The sequence below is a fragment of the Ostrea edulis genome, chromosome 8 (assembly GCF_947568905.1).
Source record: "Ostrea edulis chromosome 8, xbOstEdul1.1, whole genome shotgun sequence".
NCBI lineage: Eukaryota > Metazoa > Mollusca > Bivalvia > Ostreida > Ostreidae > Ostrea > Ostrea edulis.
In genome coordinates, this window is record NC_079171.1 from 74,675,756 (window position 1) to 74,693,366 (window position 17,611).

At 34.5% G+C, this 17,611-nt stretch overlaps 1 protein-coding gene across 1 annotated transcript; it reads left to right on the forward strand.

Moving 5' to 3' along the window:
- The first annotated feature begins 388 nt into the window (after positions 1-388).
- On the forward strand, positions 389-4,900 carry LOC130049791 (uncharacterized). The gene is made up of 3 exons (XM_056147801.1): positions 389-425; positions 3,837-3,996; positions 4,477-4,900. Exons 1-3 carry the CDS (start codon positions 389-391, stop codon positions 4,898-4,900), a joined length of 621 nt encoding a protein of 206 aa, XP_056003776.1.
- The last annotated feature ends 12,711 nt before the right edge of the window (positions 4,901-17,611 follow it).

The following is a 17,611-nucleotide window of genomic DNA, read 5'->3' on the forward strand; positions in this document are numbered from 1 at the left end:
TTTAGAATATATTATAGATGTTGAAAGGATGTACATGTGTATTTTTTATTGTTTTATTTCTAATGTTGGTGGTAATTTGTCTCGATGAAATCAACATATCATCGATTATTAGCATCACTTCATACCTTATAGATTTGCTTATTTTACCAGTTTGATATGATGAAGGTTACAAGCAATGATGAATTTCATAGGTCCCTTTAGGAATACAAAATTGAGAGTTGTGCAAACATGGAACCCTCGATATACAAGCGGTAAGATTAAGTACCTTAGAGGAATGAGCACCCCCTTTCCACCAGAAAAGGTAACCTAACTTTGTAATACGTACAACTTAACACAATTTTACAATAAGTGCGGTCTTACTCGCCACGCGGGTATGCTAAGGTGAGACATGGAATTTGCTTTGGTGAAAATTCCGCGGAAAGATGGTACAGTAACGTTACAATGAGAAGGCAGCTGAAGTCTGCCTACATGTTGATACATTTGTTTTCGTTTATTTATTTTTTTAAATATTGCAGTGTTCATCTTTATGCAAGAATATTATAATACCAAAGTATTAAGCTAGTTGTATTAAAACCAATGTTCGCATATTTAGTTACCACACGTCTCGTTTTCTCAGTAAAGTCAAAACGAATCACAGAAACCCGCACATGCGTTATCAGCGATCGGCGTGGTGCGAAAGCTTGATCATGGAAAGGCAAGTTGGAGGAAGAACAGGTGTTTAGCTGGAAAAATGCAAGTTCTATGCCATCAATGGCATTATTTGAGACGGGATAGGTATGCACATTATGAATTGACAACATAACCTTCATTATTGTTGTTTTAGAAATATTTAATTTCGTTGAATCACGATTTAACACAATAATGTGCGAGAACACATGCGTTTTGGAAGCATCCAATGTTGCAAACGAAGCACTTTATTTTTGTAAACCCCCAATGAATTTGAAATAATGGTCCTTAAACCTGAATAGGTTATATTATCAGTTTTACTTTTATTTTCTTTGTCCATACAAGACTGAGTGTAGGATGTTCGATACGACAACCAAATAAAAAGGTCCGTTTCATACCAGTGGCTCAGACAAAAAAGGAGACCTGTTCAAGTGTCACCGCATTAGGAAGACATTTAAACTATAAAGCATGGTATGTCGGTTTACTGTTTTAGCAATTGCATTTCACTCGTATTTTTATTATTTGCTTATCCTAATATTTCCAAATATTATATAATAAATACATAGCATGTGTGTTACTAGCACTGTAAGGGGAAGGAATGTGATGGGCTTTACCCTTTTCGCTAATATTAAAGCTGTATGATCTGATGTCCGTGTACTATCTTTGTGCAGAATTACTTTAAAGCATATTAATTAATGTTCCAAGTTATTAACTTCCCCTTATAATCACATGCCTGAAAGCATTTGCAAGCAAAATAGAAAGGAAATTATTTGAATGGTAGATATAATAGGTACACACACATTCTAAAAATAAATCAACTGATGATCTGAAAGTCTGAACTGAACAAGTGACAGTTATTTGAAATGGTCGAATGACGTTTCTTTGTAAACACCAATTTAAATTCAATAATTTTGCTAAACAGATAAAATAATGCACGACATGTCGTACAGCTTCATGAATAAGTACGTGCGATGATTTAATTAACTGTGTTCTACAAGTTGGGCACAATTGTTGATGTTTGGACTATGCAAGGTGAATATAACAAACAGTGATCAATCTCATAACTCATACTATACAATTTTTTTTTATTTCGACAATTTCTCCCAATTTCGGAAGCCATAGGACCCATGTAAAAAAAATTAGAAAAATCACCGAATGTTAATAATTATTGTGATTATGGTGACGTTAAAACAACTATGTACAGTGACCTAAGTGGTAATACCTCGTATCACTAGAGATATATTTGGTAATAAAATAAAGGGCCCCAAAGAGAAATGAATATAGGTGTGATTTAAGTCTGGGACGTGTAGTCCTACTCCCAGTGAATGAAATCTTGTAAAATTTCTCGAGACAACAGTATGTTCCATTTGCATAGATACTGGTTGAATGCATTTAGAATTGCCACACTATTTATTGCTGACCTTGTCAATAGAACTGACAACTCCCAAGAACATTCCTATATCTAAATGATTGACAAAATAGAAATGTTCCATTCATGAACCAACGAATTTCAGCATGCGACAATCCAGTCATATTGACCATGAACGCATCATGAACTTGTGGAAAGCACGCAACTGAAAATTTGAAAGCATAATATTTTAAAAACTGCGCCATGTGTTATTTAAATTGTGTATAATCACATATTAGATTAACATTGTAAACTTTAGGAAATTATTATGCCAATCTTGTGGTATCCCAGCTCCAAAATCCAGTGCACCATTAGAGTTAATGTGTAACAAAGTGCAATGTGGATAGACGTTGTGTGACGTCATGTCTACGTTTCGACGTACCTCATTATACAAATGTGCGAATCTTAGGAGTTCATGTTATGCAACATTTTTTTTTTCGCGTCACATGATGAGAACTACACATATATATTTACCAGTTACGTTATTCAAACGGAATAACTGTGCCCCCTGCAGTACCCACATGTCATTTAAATTCAAGATGAAATGTTAAAATTACTTTCATTGGGAAGTTTCATTTCTAAAAATTTACTCCTTAAATTTAAGAAATCACTTCTTCGTTGAGTTTGTTGAATTAAAAATGCATTTTGTTCATTTCTTTGCACTATCTTTTTATGTGTAAGTTTACATTCCAAAACACTGTTCCAATAAGCAAGCCCACTGAGTAATATTTCATGATTTATGCAAGCAATGTAATTAAATGGTGATTCAGTAAATGAATATACATTTGCCTCAAATCCAAATGAATTGATATTGACCACGGACAACTCTTAAGTGTTGTTCAATTCTTAAAGTAATGTAAGTAAGTATTAAAATTGTTAAATTGATTTTTATTGATCAATGCAAATAAAAACGTTGATCAAATTAATTACACATGTACATGTGTGCAAGAAAGGTGTTCAATAAATATGTCAAGCAATTTGACTCTAGTACAGACCTATATTATTATTACATATATATAGAATATGATAACTCTCCATAAGATATCATGTTCTGGTGAACTTTGTATTTGCATATTGCATCATAATTTGATCCAATCAGATAACGCGTTTTAAATGAAGCGCGGCGTATAAACAAAAATGACAGACATTGAACAAGTAGTGGAATAAGTTTTGAAACAATTTGGTGTAAAGTGTTTAAAGGATGAACAACGGGTGATTCTGGACTGCATGTTTGATAAAAAGGACTGTGTCGCCGTGTTCCCAACAGGTTTTGGGAAATCGCTCCCATTTCAAGCGTATTTACCAGTGAAGAGAGCTTTACTCCGTGATGATAGCTTCGGGAAAGTAATTGTTTGTTGTCCTCTGGTGTCTCTGATGCAAGACCAAGTCAGAAAATTAACTTCTATAGGATTAGTAACTGCTGCTTTTTAAAGGCATGCATATATTTATTCGTTTATATTTATATAATTTAATTGAAACTGGATCGCATGGTCGGTCATAAATCGAAGTTCACTGAGGATCATCTAAATAATGATGGATAGGCATCATATATATAGATTATTCTGACAAGCAGTAGACCGTTCACAACAGATAAGAAATCATTGCTTGAAATGTGTTACCCACTATATGTTGCACTGCACCGCCACGATTTTATTCCAAGTTCACTGTTGAGCTGGTTCATTTATAGTTATCATTTTATTCTTTAAATATTGTGTTGGAAATGTTAAGAATTGATAAGCACATTCACTCTTGAATGCTCCAGGCACAGACAAGGAGACCGATGAATTGATAGAGGCAGGAAAAGTAGACATCATCCATTCATCTCCCGAGTCATTAGCTGGAGACGGCCAATGGAGATCAACAATACAAAGACTTAATGAAACCGTTATCGTAGTAGATGGATTCCACACAGTTATCACATGGTAATATCTTCCTATTCATGTATTTTACATTTATGACAGCTTTTTTAAACAACATATGAGTTAATAACTCAAATGAGATATTGTATACTGTCAGTGCTATTTTTTCATCAATATATTGATGTTATTGTTTTTATTGACAAACAAGTTGCTCACACATTATTGACACAATGTTTTGCTCCAAAGGTGCCTAAGGTCTTTATGCAAAATATGTAATCATATTATATAACCAACTATCAGCATTGTAAATCCCCTAAACTATAATTATCTAAACTCTCACATTTTGTTGATTTTTATAGACATACCTGGATGTCTTGAATTTAGAGCAGGAAAAAAAAATAGCCAGCTTTACAAACTGTTAATTGGTGTACTTCAACACATTTTGTGAAAAAGTGGAAGGAATATCGGTAGTTACATTTTTTAAAACTTGTTTAAATGGTTTTAATTTAGGTTCTTATTCATAACCTTTATTATCAAATTTAGGGGTGGTCTAGAAGCAGATAAGGAGGATAAAGTGTTCCGAAAGTGGTTCCGGCGTGTTGGAGAGATCCGATCGTACTTTCCTGAGGCATCATTATTAGCACTAAGCGTGACTTGCACAAAAACAATTAAAAAGAGAGTGATAGAAGTTTTGGGACTGAAGGACTACACGAACATTACAGTTTCCCCAAATATAGAAAACAGCAAGTATATTGTGAAGAAAGTGGACCCGAACATTGAAAGTTCTTTGTTGTGGATTTTGGACTCATTTCGTGATTTAAAAGAGGAGTTCCCGCGGACATTATTTTATTGCAACTCAATAAGAGATGTTGGGTGTGTGTACAACTTCATAGTGTCTGAACTATCAGATGTTACTAACATTGAACACATGGTAGATATGTTTCATTCTGAAACAACAGAAAATTAGAAAAAGAAAACCCTTGAAAAATTGACTAAGGACAGTGTTTTGCGCATTACTGTTGCTACCAGTGCACTGGGAATGGGTGTAAATGTTTATGCATGTCACAATGTTATAATATATGGACCTCCTAAGTGTTTAATAGACTTTGTCCAGAAAACAGGGCGAGTGGGAAGGGATGGAGAACAAGCATGTGCCATTTTGATGTATTATGATCAACAACTACGGAATGGTGACCAGGACGTCAACGACTTCCTCACTTCAACGGATTGCCGAAGATTGCAACTGCTTAAGGCATTTCTTTCGGATAACGAGTTAAAGCTGGTACAAAGTACCATAATACATACTTGTTGTGGCATTTGCGTTTGTTTGATATTCGTAGGATTGGTTAACTATATATCGTTAACCGAATGGTGACTGTATTATCTGCCATAATACTAGCCATCTCATTGCGATCCAGCTTCACCCTCCAACACCTCCCAAATGCACCAACATAGTGAACTTGAAGTGTGTTGTAGTAACATACATATGCTCCATATGGGACGTATGGGTTGTCCCATAGTTTAAAAATAAATAAATATAACTAAATAAGGACCATCGTGTACCAACACGTCTAATGACTGTGGTACTGTCTTTTGATGGCCGGACACATACATGTGGTCATATGTCATAAATCATAATGAATTAAAGAAGTAACTTATAAATGAGTAATAAAATTGATCAAGAAAATTTAATATAATAATTTTTATTTGATTTGATTTATTTAATAATTTTAATAATAATCTATGTTTAATATATTATACTTTTTTTTTAAATAACAGAATAGTTCATATTTATTTTGATTTGGATTTAGATAGAAGGTAATAATTAGTAATATTAGTAACAGGTAATAGTAATAGGGATGTAGGTATGTATACACATATGAAATAACTATAATATATACAGAAAAAAATAGGTTAGGGTCGCCAAAGAAAATGTTCATAAAAGAGTGCTATTAGTTATTAGTTATTAATCATAAATTATGCCATAAAACAATTTTGATATCGTCATTAGGCAAGAATTTTGAGGTCGTCATCAGGTGCTATACCTCATACCCTGTACCATGTTTTTGTAGCCAGATTCAGCTTCTAGCACCACATGGCTCCCCAACTCTTATTCGATAGTATGTATTATGTATGTAAACTAAAGATGTATATCGAAATAAAATAAAAAAGTTAAAAAAGGTTAGTGAGTTAGTACATATAACAGATTAGTATGACATAGACTAAATTAATGACTAGATTAATGGCTATACAAATCAGTATGACATAGACTAAATTAATGACTAGATTAATGGCTATACTAATTGATTTTAAAAATAATATATACCCGTGATATTACAGCATAATAATTTACATATAAACACATAGATATACATTTACATACTCACAGAAAGAAGCCATTGAAAATTATAATAACTTTTAAGCAATCATAAGGTATTTTGTTTTGTGGGTCTTGTTGTAGAGCGGGGTCTCGTACTTAGCGGAGCGAATATATATATAAGCATCAGCCATATCCACTGCTGTGTCAATATTTCGATGTAATGCTGACGGACAGAAAAGGGCTATCACATGATCAAAAAGTTCATCTTGCAATAGGTTTGCTTGTTTACTTTTTTCGTAATGCTGGTTTGGAATGGCCATGAACTTTTTTTTCATGAAATTCTGCACTTTTGATGTAACAGTAAGTTTTTTTCACAGTAGTGGCAGGAAAACCGATCATCTTTAAAGTTCCCGAACCAGTAATTTTCTTCATGCAAATCACTGTTTCCAAAAAAAAAAAAAAAAAAAAAAAAAAAACACTTCTTCACAATTCGTTCAAAAATGTTATTCATCCACTGTATTTTTTTCCTCTTCGGTCCATCTGGAGAATCCATCAGACAGTGGTATGCTGTCTGTTAAGTTAAGAAGTTCAAACTCTTTCAAGAAAATTGCACAACACATAGCGTCAAATATAGTACGGTATAGTATTTTATATCCTTTGTAAGAGTTCTTTACTTTCCCTTTCACATCGCGTGCCTTTAATATGTTCTTATAATAATACACTGTTCCTCTGTCATTTGCGGATTGGGTGCTGTATGTTTGCAACACAATTGCCTAAAAAAATAAATAAATAGTATATTTTTACCTATATTCATATCAAGTTCAACATTATTAACAAGTTCATACCATATCGCTCACCTGATATAATATGAACAAACGAGGTTCATTGGTTACCTTGCATATTCGCATGTAAAATGTTGATCCCTATTGTGGTCCCACCCTACCCCTGGGGACTATGATGTTAAGAGATTCGAATATGTACTATGTCAGGAAGCTTACATGTAATGTTAACTTTTCTGGCCCATTTATTCGTGTGAAGATTGTTGAATGACCCCACCCTATTTTTGTGATTATATCCCGTTTGAAAGGGGCATGATCCTTCATTTTAATCAACTTGAATCCCCTTCACCCAAGTATGTTTTGTGGCAAGTTTGGTTGAAATTGGCTCAGTGGTTCTAGAGACGATTTTTAAAATTTGTTAATGTAGTTTCACTATTTTACTATTATCTGCCCTTGGACAAGGATGTTTCCCTTCAGTTGAATAAATTTGAATCCCCTTGCTCCAAGGATGATTTATGCCAAGTTTTAATTGAAATTAACCCAGTGGTTCTGGAGAAGTCACATATGTGAAAGTTTACAGACAGGCGGACGATGGACAGCAGGTGAGCTAAAAAGTGGACCTCACTTTATGAAAAAGGAAATCTTAGTTGATAAATATATGTAATATATTTTATTGTTTAGTGTACATAAGAAACTGTTTGACTTATTTTACCTCAAGGAAGTTCATGAGCCGATGAAAATCTTCGATTTTGGAAATGAATCCTTCGAACTTATCCAATGAATTTTAAGTATTGGTCATGGCTTATTGGGCACTCTGTATTCTCTCATCAGTCAATCTGTCTTCTTTAAAGTGAAAAAAATACTACAATGAGTTAATTTTCACTGTTTCTTTTTCAATTTTCATTTCAAATAAAAATCGCATTAACTCTAGCAAATTTATATCACTGTAATCTGGGCTGGAAACTAACATTTTATATAACCGGTTTAGCTGGACTGATACGATTTATTTTAAACAAGTCTGCAGAAAAATCTACCAGTCCACCAGGGTTTTCCGGATATAATTAATTATATTTCGTTAATGTTATTGAAATAAAATGATGGTATTCAACTCTATGCCTCGGATAATTTTGTTACACTAATAAGGTTTGTATGATGTCTACAAAGGAATGTCAAAAGCAGGTTTAAGGTTAAAACAAGTTTTTCAAAATGACGTTTTAGAAAATTAACCAGTCCCATCGGACTTACTAAAACAGATGTCAATCAGTCTGCCAGACTTTTAACAAGTCAGTAATAAGCATGTTAATTTTGAGCCCTGCTGTTGATGTTCCTCTTGAAATTTTCCCCGTATTAATTTTTACTTGCCTCCAAAACACACTTCCTCAACTATTTCCCCAGCATCATCAATGGGCACATACTTCTTATATAGGTCCTTCAGTAGCCTGATCACATCTTGGGTAACCATTTCATTACAATCAAAAAGTCCAAAAGAATACCGTAAAAACAAATGTATATGCATGTATTTGAACTGGATTTGTTGGAGATAAAAACATAGCTTAGATAAGAATTGTCTAGACATTTAGTATACACGTGTCTTACTTGTTCTGTTTTCATTCCTGAGAATTCACTATATTTGTGCTTCAGGTGTTTTTGGGTATATATATCCAAATGCTCCGTTCAACTGCTCAATATTTGCAATCATTGTATTGGCCACTAAAAATGTCAACCCATGGAGAAGAATGTCCTGATCAGCTACTGAGGGAATAAAATCCACAGGAGTTAATTCTAAAATATCTAGGAGCTGTGAATCAAAAGCACAATTCAGAGAATCCACCAATTTTAAAAATTCAGAGAATCCACCATATCAACGGCTCCAATAACCTGAAACAGGCGCAAAAACAATGTCTTGTCTTGTCTTGAGAGGTACGATAAGATGGAAGAATATTTCTATCCCAATTGTCTCCAGTTAGTTGATATTCCTTGTTTCCTCCTCGACTCCATTCTGTTTTGTACTTTTAGTTCTTCGTCCAAGTATTTGTACCATGAATTCAGCTTTCTTTGCAATCTTTCTGGGTGAACTAAAGCACCAAATTTGGTAATCCTCTCGATATCCTCAAGAAACATGTAAAATCAATTTTATTAAAGCAAATATCACATTTCAAGTAATATATTATATCAATCATACTAAATATCATCCAAATGTATATACATGTATGTGTAAGAATGCTGAATATAAAATCTAAGATATCCAATACTAGTCCTCACAAGTACTGTACTAAAGACATTTCTTGAGATCTGGTATGCAGAATCTGGTACAAAGTCTACATTACATGTTGAAATTGTTTTTTATTCACTTCGATTGGTATGTCATTGACCATTGCTGATACTATCTTCAGGACATTAGGGGCACGTATTTGTAGTTCTGTTTAAAGTTTGTCCCAAGTGAACTCCATAACATTTTGAATTGATTTGTCTTGAAGCACACTTCCAGAATGTTTTGCATTCATCACCTGTAAAACATGACAAAAATTGCAAGGCATGCTATTTGAAAAATACAAAATGTAATCAATAAAATATATCAACATACATTTTTACACAGAAGCTTACAAATATGCTAATGACTGCTACCATATTTTTCATACATGTATTTCTTAAATAAAATTTAAAAACAGTTAATCACTATACTATCAAGTTCATACCTAAAATTGCTACATAATCCTCAATTAGTTCTTCTGGAGGACTTGTCTTTAAAAAGTCCCTCAATCCACTGCCTATGTCTTTTACACGAAAAAAAAAAACAATTTTGCAGACCTTCTTCTCCATTCCATTGGTGATGAACCTACATTTGCGACCACTTGGATAATACATTACAAAATTGCCATTTTCAATGAAAATATCAACAAATTCAGGTGGTTTTCCTTTCAGAAATCGTACAGCGCATGCGTCGAGCAAATTCATCTTCAAGCCTATTTTACATCGTAAAATAATACACAATATATATCATTTTCATTTTGCTGGACAATTTTGCACATCTTTTCCTGAGCAATAATCTGTTTGACATTCGACAGTTTCCAGTCTTATTTTGAGAAAGAGAGGAGAAATGTCTTATTCGCGATGCCATAATGCTATCCATTGAGGAATATCATTCTGATTTTGTAGACATAGTATATCTGGCATATAGTTTACTTTCTTAAAACGCTGATTAAGGTTAATTCCAGAAACATTTTATAAAGAGAAACATGTTGGGCCTTTTTTATATATACAATCGTACCTTGTTCTTTCTCAAACTATTGGTCTGGATCTGAGAAGGGGTTTTAAGCTAAAGTTTGCCTGAAATGAACACCGTAATGACTAGGAAAAGTTGTTAATCCTTGCAATTAGTTATGCAGAAATAACTACAGGTATGCAGAAACTATACAATGGATTGAACACATTGACATACTTATGTAGTTGGCTAAAAATAAGGAATGTATAATTTTGATTTCCAATCACTTACAGCATAGCTGAATGAAAGATGTGAGTGTCAGGTGAGCAGTTGTGGTCAATTTGTTTTTTGGTGCAATTTATATGAAAATACTAATTTTGGTGTGAACTGTACTGTAATGAGGTGCTTCGTGGAGAACTTTCATGTGGACTCTTGACTATTAACATGATAATTTATATTTGAGTCTCTTTTTTTTCTTGTACTGTATGTATAGGCCTATAATTCCAATGTTATCTCTTGTAATTGTTTTGATTGGATAAAATTAGACCTGAACGAGAACTGATGCTTCAATAGATCCCAAAAATACGATGTATTCATACGCGCCTGAAAACATATCATGTAATGTATGAAGACTCGTCGGGAAAACTACCAAACCTATGTGGGGTCCCTTGACCGGTGTAACCACTCCTGGAGCTTGGATGTCCTGGTGCTATACTATTACTATTCACGTCCTGCAAGTACTTGTTACATCAGAATAACTGCAGTAGACCACAGTGAGATGACCTGTTTTGATACACATACATACAATGTAATATATTACTTGTACGCACTGAGTGGCGTTACATTACACATAAATACACACATAATGTTATCTTATTAGCAGGTATTATCCTGGACATGCCTTCTGTTTAAGACAATATACTTAAAATTTTGTCTATTGGAAATACTCCACAAACACATCGACGTTTTACATTGCATTGTTATGCAGTTACACATATTGGACACAGTCTACTTTATGACTATAATACTGCACCATACACTGAACACTTGTTTCAATTAGTACCATTTTGATACAAATGAAAATCACATGTATGCGTTTAAGTTAACACTAAGGAACTCCATAACTGATGTTTTAGGACTGTTAAAATAACATAAAACAATAAACATATCGCTAAGTAGTAAATAAAGCACCTTACCTCAGAAAACCTGCACCATATGCAGCATCACGTTTTTGCCGTGTATAGAACTGGAAAGTTTGCTGATTATATTAATCTGATATGCAGAGAAGTATAAAAACGCCCTTCCTGCTAGACTGTCGTGCCCAAAATGAATTCAGCATGGACTAGCGGTTTAAATTCCAGTGAAGTGAGGTTCCAATTAGGGCACAGGGAAAAGAGGCTCCGAACAGGATTTGGAGTGTGTTCGATATATACACAAAATAAAAGCATATTATTTACAATACATACAAAATGAAAATAAGGGAAATTTAATGTGACCTCCAATATAATCCAAAACGTATAGAAAATAATCCAATCAGGATAAGTTAAGTATATATGTAATATAAATAGATTTTCTAGAAGAATCTTGAAAGACAATCTTTTTACAAAAAATCTAGAACAATATCGGTTTCAGGTGTCAATGACAAGTAAACATCACTTCTCAAAAAGACTCCAGGTCAACCCAGTGCAAATAGTACTATATGCTACAACTCCCACCCCACCCCCTTAGATAGTTTGAAAGACAATGAAAACGCAAATATGCAAAACACATTAATCAAAGCAACTACAAAAAAAAAAAACACCCAACAACAACAAAGCATATTCATGTCACTCTTGATAGACCATCTGACACAGCATTATCTCTACCTTATATATTTTTGATATATCATACCCTTGCAAAAATATACCCAGTCTTGTGAGTCTTTAATTCAAGTTGAACAGGGGGGGGGGGGGTGTTTTCCTCTCATGTAGAAACGTTTGAATAAACTCGATGATAAGAATGTAAAAAATGTCAGCTCCATATGTAACAAAGGAGCACAACTCGTGCCCGTGGGAATCCCTACATGCTGTTGGAATATCTGATCACTAAAGACTACGAATATATTGTCGCTCAGGAACTATTCCAGCATGTTTCTATTTAAACGTCAGAGTACGTGTGCTTGGATTCAGAGTGGTGTTTAAAAAAGTAATAATTTTGGATTGATTGATTGATTGTATATTGAAAATATGTTTCTCTCGATTTTTAACCCATTTGGAAACGTCACCAATACCGGTGAAGGGTTTCAAATTTAGACCTATGCTCGGCGCTTACGGCCAATGAGCTGCGAGGGTTTTTTAGCATCTCACACCTATTGTGACACGGAACATCCGTTTTTGAGGTCATCTCCGAGGAGGCATGATATTCACTCTTGATTCCAAGGGGCTGGCGAGGGAACTGTCACTACTTCTTTTAAGGATTTAGGTCTGTCGCGACCAGGATTTGCATCCCGCCCGTCTGCATGCAGAGCTGAACGATCTTTAGAATCGAATATTTCCTTTTTTCATAACCGTTTGGCATTTTAGAATACATTGTACATGTTCGTAGGAAAAACATGCGGATTTTTAATGGTTTTATCTTTAATTTTGGTAGTAATTGTTCTCGTTGCAATAAACATACCATCGGTTATTACATACACAGTAACACAATTTTACAATAAGTGCGGTCTTACGCATCACATTTCGACAGGTCGCACTCGCGTGAGTCCAATATGTTGATGAGTAAACAGACATATTTTTTTCAAAGAATTATTCAATCTACATTGTATTTCATAATATAGTTATCATTCATATGCATGTTCTGCATTATTTTCAACATTCCAATTTTATCACTACAACGAAAAACGCAATGATCCTTAATTTCACCCGATACATTCCACATGTTTTCATATGTTCTGTTAACAATAACAAATTATACTCATGTCATGAACGTACCCTGGGTTAGGTTTAGTGAGACAAAGATTCAGGTGTGTAGAGCAGATCATCACTAGATGTGTATCATTAAGGTGCTCTATTAATGGATATACCATGTCCATACACAAACATCTCTTGACTTCCGAAAATCCACCGCTGTGACGGTCTAGCCGGGAATGCTTACTTCTCTTCGATAACTGTTTTCACTCCTGATGTTTCCAGGATTATGTGACTGATCTAACGTTAGTATTGTATTCCTAATGGAATGTATGAGATTAATCATATTTCATTGTGCTAACCTTTTAACCATTATATCACTATGAAACACATATACAGATACGTTTAAATATATTTATGAACAGCGTATTCATGGGCACTAGTTAAAGTAGATCGGAGTTATACCAGACAATGTAACGTAAGTTTACAATAAGTGCGATCTTATCTTCAGCAAAACGTGAAGAGTTGTTGTTCTTTGAGTTGCTAAGGTTATACGTGTTGATATTGATTTACCTCGAGTAAACTATATATACTTTTTGGGAAGGGTAAGTGTTAAATACATTACCGGATATATTGTTGTAGGAAAACAAACCCAGAAAAGCGAGACTGTATTATCATACCCTTACTCCACCCCTTATCTGATCTCCATATCATTTGTTTAATTGAGTTAAGCAATATCTTCAGACTACTACATCTTGTTCCGGTTGCACTTTCTTATTTAGACGAATTGACATAAGTAGGATGTAATATATAGCAATACACGCTTACAACCGGTTTAAGTTTTGCATATTTAGTAATATTGATATTCTAGTGACGTAGCGTCAAACATTGCAATGCGAATTCACCCTTTGATCTTGACGACGCTCCATATTGTGTAATTATTTCGCGTACACGTGGTGTTCAATACGTGTTCAAGGAACATGCGCAATGTACATTTTGTTTTGATTGTCGACGATGAAAGTACTATCAATTTCAAAGAAATATAAGAGAAAAGATTCAGTGAATGGAAATGCATTTTATATTTCCCGCGGTACAGAGATTACCGGAAAGTAATGTTGTCTTTTATTGATTGAAAATTGTTTAATGTTCCGCTTGATAATACTTCACTCATGTGGAGACGTTACGAATGCCGGAGAAGGGCTGCAAAACATAGGCCTATGCTCGGTACTTACGGTCTTTGAGCAGGGAGGGATCTTTATCTTGCGACACCTGTTGTGACACGGGACCTCGGTTTTTACGGTCTCAACGGAATGACCGCCCCTTTTAGTCGCCGTTTACGACAAGCAAATGGTACGGATGACCTATTTCAACCCGGATCGGTGGGGGGGGGGGGGGGGGGGGGGACTGAGGACCTATTCTAACAACCTTAGGGATTGTTGTATTTTAGATTCAGAAATGAATGATCCAATGGGCTGTATCTATATGCCACGTTGTGACGAATTTGTTTTCGAAAAGTGCTCCTTTGGTGCGAAATATCAGTTCTAGCCCGTCCTCTCACAAAGAAATACATTTTTTCTTTATTTTGAAATGTGTCACACATTTTCAGATATTTGTATACTATTTCTCAAACTTAATACTTCAAAACAATGTCCCTGCAGTTTCCTGCGATTTTGACACGGCATAGGACACTATTTTCCTGGTTTTTTTTTTCTCATATAAGATAGTTTATTTTACTTGTGTTTTTTTTTTCATGTAAGAAAGTTTATTTTACTTCTGTTTCTTTTTTCTCATGTAAGAAAGTTTATTTTACTTCTGTTTTTTTTTTTCTCATGTAAGAAAGTTTATTTCACTTTTTTTTTCTCATGTAAGAAAATGTATTTTACTTCTGTTTTTTTTCCCTGGCCGGTCACGTCGTTAACGTTGATTTTGTTATCAGTCAACAATCCCTGCCCTATTAGTTTTCACACAGTACATCCCAATCTGTCTTTGTTACAGTTTTCATTGCTGCATGCATGTATTTCGTGTGGATATAATAAACCCCTGGCTTCTCCATATCCTTCCTGGGCTAGTCAGCAAATGCATGTGCATGCCACTTTTTTAAAGAATAGAATGGACGCGTGTTAACATCGCGGTAACAAACACTGAGCGACAAGAAAGATGTGTACATATAAATGAGGCAAATATTTAACAAAGTAATACTCCGTTTATGTCTGTAATACCTATGTTTAGGGAGAGGGTTCTTATACGCTGGGCCTGATACCCAATCCCATCAATTTACTGAATAAGTGTTGTTTCAATATTAAATACAAATGCACTATGTATGTTAAGGGAGTGGTTTATTATAGGGTCAACCTGCTGGCAAATCCCATCAATTTACTGAATAAATGTTGTTTAAACAACAAATACAAAATATTGTCTATGTTTAGCATTTTTAGTGAACTGTTAATGAAATTACCACTGCATACATTCTGGTTAAGGGAGGGGGTTATGACTTTGATGGGGAGGGGATATGTGTTGCAACCTACTATTCTGTTAAAAGCGGGTATCACTTTGAACGGAAGAGGGGGTGTATGAATTTGTTTTAGCAGACATGACTAGTCATGCACGTTTGTTTTGTCATTGTGTTAAGATCCCCCTTTTATTATTTAAGCGAGGGAGGTGGAACCTGTTGTCGCGCCCCTTATGATATTTTTTTCCTGATCCGCCCCTATATTTCAATGAATGGATTGCAACCTCAAGCGAGCCTTCTCACGCGACCAATGACTGTATACCAAGTAGACCAATGTCATGGATTATACTCAAGGTAAATATTTTTGAGGTGGGTGTGGGGGTGGGGTGGGGGTGGATGGGTGGGGATCTTCGTACTGATGCCTTTATACTGCTAATTAAAAAACTACCGTGACTTTGAATGCAAAAGATATAATTCAAAAGAAACTTTAACAATAAAGGTAAATGCCATGTGGCAGTTTAGCATGGGCCTCCGGGTAGCGCAGAGTTAGTACTTGTATTGATATTAACAAGATATACATGAATTATCTGTTTTAACAGTTATGGTACTGAATAAAATGTAATTACTTTATATGTGTAATGATAAAAATCAATAAAAGATAAAAAAAAAAAACGCTCTCGCTTATTACCGCTGCGACCCAAGTTTGATCCCCATGATCGGCAGTGGTTGTATGTGAGAGGGTATGGCGGTCGACCACTCGGACACATGGGTTTCCTCCGAGTACTCCAGTTTTCTCCCACATAAATGACCCCCTAGTAGAAACATTCGTGCATCAAAGGACCCCATTGGAAATAAGCTTTCGAACTTGCATGGGTTATCTTTGGTATTTATGCATGTATGTTTGTGTGCATGTATATACCGAATATACATTTATTTTTATTTTTTATGATGGAGATTCAATTCAACTTTAAATTTCGAGTATGAAGATATTGAGCGTAATGAAACTAAAGCACTTATTCTTTTAATTCCAATTATTAGGTTACCCCTTTACCTACAAACAAAGACATTTATGCGCTGTAAATTTGAAGACATGGTCACGCCAGAAAAACGTTAGTCATCGCAAAAAGAAAAATTAATAAAAAAATATTTTCTATATCAATTTCGTTTTTTTAGAATTATATTGTCATCTTCGACACACAACGGACACATACGTTACTCTCTTTGAAAATATATAATCAGCAATTTAATTTAGCTTGGATTTATGAAAATATATGATTTTCGTGGTCCATCTTACGCAACACCAATTGCAAATTAAAAAATACAACCCAAAGAACAATTAAGATGAGATATCACAAAAAAAAGTTCTCGTTATTATTTTTTAAAGATAAAAAAATACTCCTCACCTATACACATCCAATAGGAAACAAAGCACTTAACGAGGTCCGACATGTCGTAAGGTTTAAAGGAATGTAGAAATATCCGTGAATGAAGTCATTGGGGACTGGGTGAAATCTACACGCGGATGGTGACGGCGTACTATTGACTGTCGGTGCGGGCTGCACGATCACGCCCTCCGGCGATCAGTTATTGTACAGTACATGACAAATTATCAATAAAGCGTGTGTCTGTGTGTTTTTTTTATCATGTGTTTAATGGTGATCTGGTGATAAATGTTTTATTAAGAAGGCGAGGACGTTCACAGAGAATCAAAAAAAAAAAAAAAATATGGTGCTTTGTTTCATGAAATTTGAATAATCAAGTCCTTGCTCATTAAGGTGCTTTTTCCCTCTTCTTTTTACACGTGCATCGCTGTTTTCATCATGCTTACATAAATACAAACACATACAAAAAAATGCATTTAGAGAGACGAAAAATTTGTCTATCAAATGAAAGCAAAGCTAGACTACATATTGATGTATTGGAAATTTTGAAATGAAGGGTTTCAAAATATTTCTAATGAATTAGATGTGAAGTGAATTTTATTCTATTAGGCGTATTCTAATTCAAGAATGAAACATTTTTCATAAATTTTATACGATATGA

Bases quoted from the DNA above. Each gene is read 5' to 3' on its own strand.
- LOC130049791 (XM_056147801.1), top strand. From the start codon at position 389: ATGGAATTTGCTTTGGTGAAAATTCCGCGGAAAGATG. The intron at 426-3,836 runs GTACAGTAACGT...TGAATGCTCCAG, and splicing joins GAAAATTCCGCGGAAAGATG to GCACAGACAAGGAGACCGAT. The intron at 3,997-4,476 runs GTAATATCTTCC...TATCAAATTTAG, and splicing joins TTCCACACAGTTATCACATG to GGGTGGTCTAGAAGCAGATA.